Here is a 12,269-nt window from a genome sequence, read left to right as displayed (position 1 = left end):
CCTGTTGCTCGGTAACTTATTGTCTGACTACATTAACTACACTTCATAAACATCATTCATTTTCTCCTACTTATTTTATTCAGGTTGTATTCCAGCTGTCATAGGGCAAAAGTACACCCTGGACAGGTCGCCAGTCTGTTGGAGGGTTATTAGAGAGACTCAGACAACCACTCACACCAACAGCCAACTAACCTAACCCCGCGCATGTCTTTGGAGTTCAACACCAGTCTGGCCGAATCACAGATAAGCAGGGTGTCTGTGCTGCAGAGCACAGCTGTGTCAGAGACTCTCGACATCAATGTAGCGTTAAGGATGCGGAGCGATGGGTGCACTAACACAATGTAAATATTAAAGTTCTCGCCATTGTCAATATGCTGTTGCGCCCTTGTTCGTATTATTGCAACCATATCTCGAGTCTAGCTTACCCTAAAAGTTTGGAGAGAATTGGTCTGTTAATAAACGCGATCGATTGTTTGGGACTGCTCTAGCAATCACGTCGCATAAACAACTCTACTTCCGGTGGGAAAACTAATTAAGGGTAAAGTCGCACTAATAACACCTACCACTCGCGTTCATAAGCATACACTATGATCACTTCCACGCAGTAACGTTGTAATAAATGTAATCCCCGGTAAAGTCAATTAGCGAACACTACTGGCATGTAATGCCAATGGCGACCATTTCACAAACTGTAGAAAATGCTCAAAATGTTGTCGGCACCAAAAGTGAAGGGCTGACAGTTGTGTTTATATACGAACCGTAAGCGCTAATGTTGGTTAGCATCAGCTAAAGCGAGGAAGTTTGACACTTGCAGAGGCAGTGAACGCAGAGAGAGCTTAAAAACGCATTGTGTTTTTGTTTTGTTTTTTTGCATTAAGACGTTGCACACAAAATTACAGATATAACGGTGACTTAGCTGCTCGTTGGATAAACCCATGGATCTTAGAAAAGATCAACACTACTCGGATGTAAGCACCCGTGTATAACACAATAGGCAAAATTACGCTTGCTAACCTTTCCACATGACAGGCTTCACATTAAATAAACATTTTTTCAAATACTCACCAGGATCTGAGACCGTTTAAATATTTTGTTCCTCTGAAAATATGGCAGTATGAAGCTAAACCTTTAGCTTGACGGCTAAAGCAATGCTAAGATTTACACGGAAACGATCAGCGGACATCGGTCTACATTCTTCTTCTATGGTAGCAGCCTGGGCAGAGTAACAGCCAACTTTAAACTGCGCCATCTGTTGGCACCAATTACAGTAGAAAACATTATTGCGACAACACGTTTTTGGGGGAAAATAACAGAGATTGAAACTTTACTGATAATTTGTCCAAGTTGAAAAATGCCCTCCTCCAAAAATATCACGTGACAACCTCATTGCCTTACAGAATTATGACGTCACACACATGTAGAATCTTACCACCATTCTTTCCTTTGATCCTTTGATCCAAAAACCTATAAATAGGGGTGAAGAGCAACGACTTTTAGTCCGTTTCTCGCAGCCTTGATGTGTGCAGCATTGAACCGTTCGCCAGAAAAGCCTTTTGAAATATTTGGATCCTTTGCAATTGTAACTGTATCCAGACACAACATGTCTCAAACAAATCCAAAGGGACAAGAAGTTGACGCCTACACTCTTCCTTGGGATGAGCCACTAGACTCTTCCATTTCCTCTCTTCCTTGGTGTGACCAAGTGGAACTAGAGGAAAAGCGTTTGGAAGAAATGGAGGCTGAAGCGCTCAGAAACACAGAGAACATTAAGTTCTTGATGGAGGAAAATGAGCGAAAGAGCGCTCAACTAAAAAAGTTATCATACCAGCTTCAAGAAAAGGAAGCTATTATTGAGGAGAAACAACAGGATCTCCAAGACATGGACAAAAAGAACCAGGAGCTCCAAGGAAAACTTGATGAAGCCCTGCAACAAAATAAAAACCTTGCCCAAGAGAAGAAACAAGATGGCATGAAGAAGAGAGGGCTGCAGAGCAATCTCCAAGAAATGGAGCTAATGTACAGTGTAGACAAAAAAAGGCTTGATCGCACACTGCAAGAAAATGAAAAGCTTCTCCAAGAGAAAAGGCAACAGGAGTTAAAAGAGAAAGAAATGCATTCCAAGCTTCAGAGCATCAAGCAACACAATGAAAGCTTGCAAGGAAAGCTTGATCAAGCTCTGCGGCAAAATAGAAAACTCCTCCAAGAGAAGATGCAAGACAGCACGAAGAAGAGAGGGCTGCACTCCAATCTCCGAGACATGGAGCTAATGTACAATGTAGACAAAAAAAGGCTTGATCGCACAGAGCAAGCAAACGAGAAGCTTCTCCAAGAGAAAAGGGAACAAGAAATCAAACAAAAAGAAATGGATTCCAATCTTCAGAGCATCAAGCAACAAAATGAAAGCTTGCAAGGAAAGCTTGATGAAGCTCTGCAACAAAATAAAGAAATCCTTCAAGAGAAAGAGCAGCTGGACAGAAAGCAGGGAGACATGGAGTGCCAACTCCAGCTCATGGAGGGAAACAACAGGATGCTGCAGGTAAAGTTCGATGAGACACTGCACAAATATCAAGACCTGCTTCAAGAGAGAGAGCAGCTGGTCGGTAAGCAGAGAGAAGAAAAACTTCTTCTCCAGGAGTTTGAGAAGAAAAACCAAAACCTGCAAGAACTTTACAACAAAATGAAGTTCAAAGCATCTGAGCTGGAAGGAGAAAATGAAAAGCTGCAAAAACAGGAGGCAACATCTAAAGTGCTGAAAGAAAGGTTGGAAGAAAAACAAGCCGAAAAAGAAGAAGTGCAGAAAAAATGCAACAAGCTGCAGAAGCAAAACACAGAAAAAATCGAGGAGCTGATCCTCATCCTCGAGAAAAAGCAGAAAAAGAAAAAACGCTTCTTCTGGAGGAAGAACACTCCTTCTTTCACTACTGCCAATGTCACCTCTTCTTCCCCCACCTCTGCTCCAGCTTAATTCCCCCCCCCTCCCCCCAACACCTCTCCCATCTCCCTCCCCTCTTTTCACAGTCACCCCCCAACCAGTCCCGACAGTTGACTGCCCCCTCTAGAGCCTGGTTCTGTCATAGGTTTCTTCCTTTAAAGGGAGTTTTTCCTATCCACTGTCGCCTCGTGCTTGCTCAGAGGGGATTGTTGGGGTTTTCTCTCCTCTCTCCCTTTACTTTACGCTCTTCTTTACATCCCACCCACCCCCACCTTCTCTTTTTTCTTAATAATTGAACAATAAAAACAATTGGTCACTAATTAAATGTGTCAAATCAATGTCTTTATTCAAGAATACAAGAAATGGGTAATAGCTGCATGTGTGTTTGTGTGTGTGCATAATATGCATACTTTACGTGTTGGATCCAAATCCCACAAGGAATTAAATAAAACAAGAAGACAAACAAAAACAAATATTTCTCTCCCTTCCCAGGTCAGGAATCAGGATGAGGAAGAAATGAGGTCAGATCAGTGCAGGTTTTTGCACTACTGACATAAAGTTTCTGCTGATTAAAAAAAGTATGTCGATATTTCTGAAATACATTTGCAAACAAATAACTTTGACAACTTGTGTTTTTTCATAAAAGAAAAATCAGAGAGCAGAGCTGGTAAAACAGCTTAGCTCCGCAGGTTACAGGAGATCAGATGCCAAATACTTTTCATGACAGTCTTCGTTACTGCATAAATCTCCCCTTTTATCATTGATCAGTAAATCACTGCATATACATTCATCTAACCGTTATAATTTCATGAGTAAAGACTCTCAGATGACTGAATGGCGGTTTTAGTAAATGTTGAACTTTATTGTGATTTCTATTTTTAGAATCAATTGCACACATTTTGATTTAGTTTTGCAAGCTGCTGATTTCACACAGATCCACTGCCCAAACGTGCCTTTGAGTTTTTCATCATTTAACAAGAATAGGCTCAGGCAATCATTGTGTAATTAGGCTTTGGGAAGGTCTGGGGACAGGTATGATGATGGTGGTGGTTTTAAAGCACTGTGGCACAACAGCTTGACTCAGGGAGATGTTAAAGATGCCCGCTAGGACATCAGTCAGCTGGTCAGCACGGGCTCAGAGCACGCGTCCAGGTATATTGTCTGGTCCAGCAGCTTTGTGTGGGTTGACTTTAGTGAGAGTCCTTCTCACACTGGCCGTGGACAGGGACAGCACTTGGTTGTCTGGCGACGGGGTAGCCCTCTGTAGTCCATCTTGCATCCCATTTAAAGAAGTTCGTGTTCGCACTGCGCTTGGATGTCCTGGCCTCTGAGGTTAAGGTGTACGGCTCCTGGTTGTCAACTGACCAATTTATCATGGCAAAGCCTGTGGTGGACAAAAGATAAGAGGCTGATTATAAAAATGATCCATGCACGCCTTATGACCTACAGCATGTACAGTTAACACAGCTAAATGGCTGTGAAATTGTAAAATTACTTTTGAAATAAAGCTATTCAAAGTCAATTAACTGGGACTATAATAATAGCAATGTTAGTGCTAATGTTTGTTTGCTGGCTAATTAAAATAAGCTGCTAGGTGATGGTACTGTTTCAAGTTCTCTCATTGTTTGACATGTAGGGCAGATATTTTGGTGACACTGAGATCAGCCAGACACTAAACAGCAGTGTAATATCAACGCTAGATTAGATGTTTTCTAATGCGATAAAATGACATTATTCCTGTTTATAGAAGATGTTTGTCGTCTGTTTGTTTGACTGACAGGAACAGGAAATAGTGGTTGGAAATTACTGTTGGTGTTACATGAGGGTAAAGAAGGGCTTTAAGCACCTGGGTAAAAACTGGACCCATGATGAAACACTACAACAAGTACAACATATTCTTCAGTTTTAATATGTGACCATACTGTGCAGACTGCTGATGAGTTACACGGTTACATTTCATTAATCATTGTTAAACTAAAGTGGTAAGCAGTTACTTTATCCTTTCACTTAAAATTTCCAGGAAAAACACTACCTTGGCTACTTTTGTGCTTACATTTGATCTATGCTGGGTCACTACTTTTGCACTATAATGCTGCTGCTGACACCTTGGTTCACACTGACAATTAGAAAAAAGCTGATAGGAAAAGAAGGATGGAAAATGCCTGGAATTTAGTTACACTTGCAAATACTGCTTCCTCCAAACTGCAAGCATCAATAAAATGTTACAGTATTGTTTTCTATATCTGTGCATATATCCTTATTGGTAGTTTTCTCGAAATAGAAGCTCTTCATTTAAAAAAAAAAAAATCTCTGATAACATTGCTGAAGCTAGCGCCCACCCCTACTGCGCATACTGCAAATATAAAACTGATATATACTTACATCATGGAGCAGTTGATGTCTGGTTTCCGACAAATACAGTAAAGAGGTGCGTTCTCCCCCTCCATACCAGTGTTCTCAGGCACTGCTACATGGTCAGTGTCAGACACTTCACTGTCCTACAACATACCACATAGGACCACATTAGAAATGACATGTATGTAGACATGCTAATTATACCTGGCTAAATGGATGCAGTAACAAAATGTTACTAACTACTCTAGTTATTAGTTTCCAGATGTGTGCAGTTGCTCCAGTCTTACTGACAGTATACTGTTTCAAACACCAGTGCCAACATTTTATTTTTTAAATCTTAGTATGATTCTGCACCAAGACTTGTGGCCTGTTGCTCGGTAACTTATTGTCTGACTACATTAACTACACTTCATAAACATCATTCATTTTCTCCTACTTATTTTATTCAGGTTGTATTCCAGCTGTCATAGGGCAAAAGTACACCCTGGACAGGTCGCCAGTCTGTTGGAGGGTTATTAGAGAGACTCAGACAACCACTCACACCAACAGCCAACTAACCTAACCCCGCGCATGTCTTTGGAGTTCAACACCAGTCTGGCCGAATCACAGATAAGCAGGGTGTCTGTGCTGCAGAGCACAGCTGTGTCAGAGACTCTCGACATCAATGTAGCGTTAAGGATGCGGAGCGATGGGTGCACTAACACAATGTAAATATTAAAGTTCTCGCCATTGTCAATATGCTGTTGCGCCCTTGTTCGTATTATTGCAACCATATCTCGAGTCTAGCTTACCCTAAAAGTTTGGAGAGAATTGGTCTGTTAATAAACGCGATCGATTGTTTGGGACTGCTCTAGCAATCACGTCGCATAAACAACTCTACTTCCGGTGGGAAAACTAATTAAGGGTAAAGTCGCACTAATAACACCTACCACTCGCGTTCATAAGCATACACTATGATCACTTCCACGCAGTAACGTTGTAATAAATGTAATCCCCGGTAAAGTCAATTAGCGAACACTACTGGCATGTAATGCCAATGGCGACCATTTCACAAACTGTAGAAAATGCTCAAAATGTTGTCGGCACCAAAAGTGAAGGGCTGACAGTTGTGTTTATATACGAACCGTAAGCGCTAATGTTGGTTAGCATCAGCTAAAGCGAGGAAGTTTGACACTTGCAGAGGCAGTGAACGCAGAGAGAGCTTAAAAACGCATTGTGTTTTTGTTTTGTTTTTTTGCATTAAGACGTTGCACACAAAATTACAGATATAACGGTGACTTAGCTGCTCGTTGGATAAACCCATGGATCTTAGAAAAGATCAACACTACTCGGATGTAAGCACCCGTGTATAACACAATAGGCAAAATTACGCTTGCTAACCTTTCCACATGACAGGCTTCACATTAAATAAACATTTTTTCAAATACTCACCATGATCTGAGACCGTTTAAATATTTTGTTCCTCTGAAAATATGGCAGTATGAAGCTAAACCTTTAGCTTGACGGCTAAAGCAATGCTAAGATTTACACGGAAACGATCAGCGGACATCGGTCTACATTCTTCTTCTATGGTAGCAGCCTGGGCAGAGTAACAGCCAACTTTAAACTGCGCCATCTGTTGGCACCAATTACAGTAGAAAACATTATTGCGACAACACGTTTTTGGGGGAAAATAACAGAGATTGAAACTTTACTGATAATTTGTCCAAGTTGAAAAATGCCCTCCTCCAAAAATATCACGTGACAACCTCATTGCCTTACAGAATTATGACGTCACACACATGTAGAATCTTACCACCATTCTTTCCTTTGATCCTTTGATCCAAAAACCTATAAATAGGGGTGAAGAGCAACGACTTTTAGTCCGTTTCTCGCAGCCTTGATGTGTGCAGCATTGAACCGTTCGCCAGAAAAGCCTTTTGAAATATTTGGATCCTTTGCAATTGTAACTGTATCCAGACACAACATGTCTCAAACAAATCCAAAGGGACAAGAAGTTGACGCCTACACTCTTCCTTGGGATGAGCCACTAGACTCTTCCATTTCCTCTCTTCCTTGGTGTGACCAAGTGGAACTAGAGGAAAAGCGTTTGGAAGAAATGGAGGCTGAAGCGCTCAGAAACACAGAGAACATTAAGTTCTTGATGGAGGAAAATGAGCGAAAGAGCGCTCAACTAAAAAAGTTATCATACCAGCTTCAAGAAAAGGAAGCTATTATTGAGGAGAAACAACAGGATCTCCAAGACATGGACAAAAAGAACCAGGAGCTCCAAGGAAAACTTGATGAAGCCCTGCAACAAAATAAAAACCTTGCCCAAGAGAAGAAACAAGATGGCATGAAGAAGAGAGGGCTGCAGAGCAATCTCCAAGAAATGGAGCTAATGTACAGTGTAGACAAAAAAAGGCTTGATCGCACACTGCAAGAAAATGAAAAGCTTCTCCAAGAGAAAAGGCAACAGGAGTTAAAAGAGAAAGAAATGCATTCCAAGCTTCAGAGCATCAAGCAACACAATGAAAGCTTGCAAGGAAAGCTTGATCAAGCTCTGCGGCAAAATAGAAAACTCCTCCAAGAGAAGATGCAAGACAGCACGAAGAAGAGAGGGCTGCACTCCAATCTCCGAGACATGGAGCTAATGTACAGTGTAGACAAAAAAAGGCTTGATCGCACAGAGCAAGCAAATGAGAAGCTTCTCCAAGAGAAAAGGGAACAAGAAATCAAACAAAAAGAAATGGATTCCAATCTGCAGAGCATCAAGCAACAAAATGAAAGCTTGCAAGGAAAGCTTGATGAAGCTCTGCAACAAAATAAAGAAATCCTTCAAGAGAAAGAGCAGCTGGACAGAAAGCAGGGAGACATGGAGTGCCAACTCCAGCTCATGGAGGGAAACAACAGGATGCTGCAGGTAAAGTTCGATGAGACACTGCACAAATATCAAGACCTGCTTCAAGAGAGAGAACAGCTGGTCGGTAAGCAGAGAGAAGAAAAACTTCTTCTCCAGGAGTTTGAGAAGAAAAACCAAAACCTGCAAGAACTTTACAACAAAATGAAGTTCAAAGCATCTGAGCTGGAAGGAGAAAATGAAAAGCTGCAAAAACAGGAGGCAACATCTAAAGTGCTGAAAGAAAGGTTGGAAGAAAAACAAGCCGAAAAAGAAGAAGTGCAGAAAAAATGCAACAAGCTGCAGAAGCAAAACACAGAAAAAATCGAGGAGCTGATCCTCATCCTCGAGAAAAAGCAGAAAAAGAAAAAACGCTTCTTCTGGAGGAAGAACACTCCTTCTTTCACTACTGCCAATGTCACCTCTTCTTCCCCCACCTCTGCTCCAGCTTAATTCCCCCCCCCCCCCTCCCCCCAACACCTCTCCCATCTCCCTCCCCTCTTTTCACAGTCACCCCCCAACCAGTCCCGACAGTTGACTGCCCCCTCTAGAGCCTGGTTCTGTCATAGGTTTCTTCCTTTAAAGGGAGTTTTTCCTATCCACTGTCGCCTCGTGCTTGCTCAGAGGGGATTGTTGGGGTTTTCTCTCCTCTCTCCCTTTACTTTACGCTCTTCTTTACATCCCACCCACCCCCACCTTCTCTTTTTTCTTAATAATTGAACAATAAAAACAATTGGTCACTAATTAAATGTGTCAAATCAATGTCTTTATTCAAGAATACAAGAAATGGGTAATAGCTGCATGTGTGTTTGTGTGTGTGCATAATATGCATACTTTACGTGTTGGATCCAAATCCCACAAGGAATTAAATAAAACAAGAAGACAAACAAAAACAAATATTTCTCTCCCTTCCCAGGTCAGGAATCAGGATGAGGAAGAAATGAGGTCAGATCAGTGCAGGTTTTTGCACTACTGACATAAAGTTTCTGCTGATTAAAAAAAGTATGTCGATATTTCTGAAATACATTTGCAAACAAATAACTTTGACAACTTGTGTTTTTTCATAAAAGAAAAATCAGAGAGCAGTCAGCTGGTCAGCACGGGCTCCGAGCACGCGTCCAGGTATATTGTCTGGTCCAGCAGCTTTGTGTGGGTTGACTTTAGTGAGAGTCCTTCTCACACTGGCCGTGGACAGGGACAGCACTTGGTTGTCTGGCGACGGGGTGGCCCTCTGTAGTCCATCTTGCATCCCATTTAAAGAAGTTCGTGTTCGCACTGCGCTTGGATGTCCTGGCCTCTGAGGTTAAGGTGTACGGCTCCTGGTTGTCAACTGACCAATTTATCATGGCAAAGCCTGTGGTGGACAAAAGATAAGAGGCTGATTATAAAAATGATCCATGCACGCCTTATGACCTACAGCATGTACAGTTAACACAGCTAAATGGCTGTGAAATTGTAAAATTACTTTTGAAATAAAGCTATTCAAAGTCATTTAACTGGGACTATAATAATAGCAATGTTAGTGCTAATGTTTGTTTGCTGGCTAATTAAAATAAGCTGCTAGGTGATGGTACTGTTTCAAGTTCTCTCATTGTTTGACATGTAGGGCAGATATTTTGGTGACACTGAGATCAGCCAGACACTAAACAGCAGTGTAATATCAACGCTAGATTAGATGTTTTCTAATCCGATAAAATGACATTATTCCTGTTTATAGAAGATGTTTGTCGTCTGTTTGTTTGACTGACAGGAACAGGAAATAGTGGTTGGAAATTACTGTTGGTGTTACATGAGGGTAAAGAAGGGCTTTAAGCACCTGGGTAAAAACTGGACCCATGATGAAACACTACAACAAGTACAACATATTCTTCAGTTTTAATATGTCATCATACTGTGCAGTAGGGCTGTGCGATATGACCAAAATCTCATATCCCGATATCAGACATCTATCGTCCTGATAACGATATAAATCACAAAATTTTTACATTTTCTGAAAGTTCTGTGAATCTCCTGCAGCTCGACTTGCGTGAAGTGTTTCCAGCTGGGCGTGGTGTGCCTGGAGTCGAGTGTTTTATCCGATGCATGAAACGATACATTTTTAGACATAGGTTGTAACAGCCGCTGTTTTCTTTGTGAGTATTTATTACACGGCGTGCTGCGGGGAAAAGCCTGTTCTAACATTCGAGTCTAAGGTTTATGTTTTAGCACCTGGTGGCTCTTTTTTGCTTCTCATCCGTAAACACTCTGAATACTCTTTCACGTAATTCGGTTTATTTTGAAAAGTCTCAACAGGATCTTGAGCTTTATCCTGAAAGGTTTATGTGGAAAATAAACAAGCGGACACGCGATGGTTTTACCGTCGTTGTTGCTAACGACAACGCATAAAAACAGTCACTTGTCCGTCTGTAGTGTGGTTATATTAAATATAAGAGAAAGAGAGAACTTTAAGAAATTAATATAGCCACTACAGTGACCATCAAAATGGTGAAAAAATATTGCCGTAAACAGTTTATTTTGCGACACCACGAAACAAACGATAGCGTAAAATGAAACGATAGATGTTTTTATATCATCATCCGATATATATCGTTATATCGAACAGCCCTACTGTGCAGACTGCTGATGAGTTACACAGTTACATTTCATTAATCATTGTTAAACTAAAGTGTTAAGCAGTTACTTTATCCTTTCACTTAAAATTTCCAGGAAAAACACTACCTTGGCTACTTTTGTGCTTACATTTGATCTATTCATATTAATGTACAGAATTCACCTGCTTGCTGCTACTACTGCACATTCACCCAATGTGTGTGTGTGTGTGTGTGTGTGTGTGTGTGTGTGTGTGTGTGTGTGTGTGTGTGTGTGTGTGTGTGTATATATATATATATATATATATATATATATATATATACATACACTCAACAAAAATATAAACGCAACACCTTTGTTACTTCTCCCATTCCCCATGGGATGGACGTAGAGACCTAAAATTCATTCCAGATACACAATATAACCATCCCTCCCAAACAGTGGTCACAAATCAGTCCAAATGTGTGGTAGTGGGCACATCTGCTATATTGAGATAATCCATCCCACCTCACAGGTGTGCCACATCAGGATGCTGATCTGACATCATGAGTAGTGCACAGGTGTACCTCAGACTGCCCACAACAAAAGGCCACCCTGGAATGTGCAGTTTTGTCTCACAGCAAAATGCCACAGATGCCACAAGCAATGAGGGAGCGTGCAACTGGCATGCTGACAGCAGGAATGTCAACCAGATCTGTCGCCCGTGCATTGAATGTTCATTTCTTAACCATAAGCCGTCTCCACAGGCGTTTCAGAGAATATGGCAGCACATCCAACCGGCCTCACAACCGCAGACCTCGTGTAACCACACCAGCCCAGGACCTCCACATCCAGCAGGTTCACCTCCAAGATCGTCTGAGACCAGCCACCCAGACAGCTGCTGGAACAATTGGTTTGCACAACCAAACAATTTCTGCACAAACTGTCAGAAACCGTCTCAGGGACGCTCAACTGCATGCCCGTCGTCCTCATCGGGGTCTTGACCTGACTCCAGCTCGTCGCCGTAACAGACTTGTGTGGGCAAGTGCTCACATTCGATGGCGTCTGGCACGTTGGAGAGGTGTGCGCTTCACGGATGAATCATGGTTCACATTGTTCAGGGCAGATGGCAGCTGAGAATGTCCCAGTTCTTGCATGGCCAGCATACTCACTGGACATGTCACCCATTGAGCATGTTCGGGATGTGCTTGACCGGCGTATACGACAGCGTGTACCAGTTCCCACGAATATCCAACAACCTCGCACAGCCATTGAAGTGGAGTGGACCAACATTCCACAGGCCACAATTGACAATCTGATAGACTCCATGCGACGATGTGTTGCACTGCATGAGGCAAATGGTGGTCACACCAGATACTGACCGGTTCTGGGTCCCCAGACCCCCAATAGCGCAAAAAAACTGCACATTCCAGGGTGGCCTTTTGTTGTGGGCAGTCTGAGGTACACCTGTGCACTACTCATGATGTCAGATCAGCATCCTGATGTGGCACACCTGTGAGGTGGGATGGATTATCT

The 12,269-nt window shown here is 42.0% G+C and overlaps 3 protein-coding genes and 1 long non-coding RNA gene across 4 annotated transcripts in view; 2 read left to right on the top strand and 2 right to left on the bottom strand.

Annotated features, from left to right (window-relative positions):
- Positions 1 to 12,269, top strand: part of LOC147329904 (uncharacterized) — a 195,341-nt gene that overhangs the window by 182,908 nt on the left and 164 nt on the right. The window contains exon 10 of the mRNA XM_086291318.1: positions 11,501 to 12,269. This exon is cut by the window's right edge and continues 164 nt beyond it. Within this exon, the coding sequence (XP_086147444.1) occupies positions 11,501 to 11,737 (237 nt within the window). The 3' untranslated portion in view covers positions 11,738 to 12,269. The remainder of the gene's footprint in view (positions 1 to 11,500) is intronic.
- On the top strand, positions 1,128 to 8,632 carry LOC147329905 (uncharacterized). The gene is made up of 3 exons (XM_086290844.1): positions 1,128 to 2,959; positions 3,425 to 3,453; positions 7,136 to 8,632. Exons 1-3 carry the CDS (start codon positions 1,517 to 1,519, stop codon positions 8,616 to 8,618), a joined length of 2,955 nt encoding a protein of 984 aa, XP_086146970.1. The 5' UTR covers positions 1,128 to 1,516; the 3' UTR covers positions 8,619 to 8,632.
- Positions 3,253 to 7,048, bottom strand: LOC147329906 (uncharacterized). The gene is made up of 3 exons (XR_015129042.1): positions 6,719 to 7,048; positions 5,315 to 5,430; positions 3,253 to 4,316 (listed from the first exon to the last, which is right to left on the bottom strand). It is a non-coding gene; the product is annotated as an uncharacterized LOC147329906 (long non-coding RNA).
- Positions 8,910 to 12,269, bottom strand: part of LOC147329903 (mitochondrial tRNA methylthiotransferase CDK5RAP1-like) — an 11,521-nt gene continuing 8,161 nt past the window's right edge. The window contains exon 5 of the mRNA XM_086291328.1: positions 8,910 to 9,519. Within this exon, the coding sequence (XP_086147454.1) occupies positions 9,326 to 9,519 (194 nt within the window). The 3' untranslated portion in view covers positions 8,910 to 9,325. The remainder of the gene's footprint in view (positions 9,520 to 12,269) is intronic.

Source organism: Aulonocara sp. 'chitande type north' Nkhata Bay, linkage group LG5 (assembly GCF_057382095.1).
Source record: "Aulonocara sp. 'chitande type north' Nkhata Bay isolate Kocher_YH1m ecotype deep benthic linkage group LG5, A_spYH_male_GT1.1, whole genome shotgun sequence".
Taxonomy (NCBI): Eukaryota; Metazoa; Chordata; class Actinopteri; order Cichliformes; family Cichlidae; genus Aulonocara; species Aulonocara sp. 'chitande type north' Nkhata Bay.
The sequence above is the reverse complement of the archived record's forward strand: the minus strand, read 5'-3'. Positions and strand labels throughout refer to the sequence as shown.

Excerpts from the sequence above, each read along its gene's own strand:
- LOC147329905 (XM_086290844.1), top strand. The coding sequence starts at position 1,517 with ATGTGTGCAGCATTGAACCGTTCGCCAGAAAAGCCTTTTGAAATATTT. Across the intron at positions 2,960-3,424 it reads CTTCCCCCACCTCTGCTCCA|GTCAGGAATCAGGATGAGGA; the intron begins GCTTAATTCCCC and ends CTCCCTTCCCAG. Across the intron at positions 3,454-7,135 it reads CAGGATGAGGAAGAAATGAG|AGCAACGACTTTTAGTCCGT; the intron begins GTCAGATCAGTG and ends ATAGGGGTGAAG.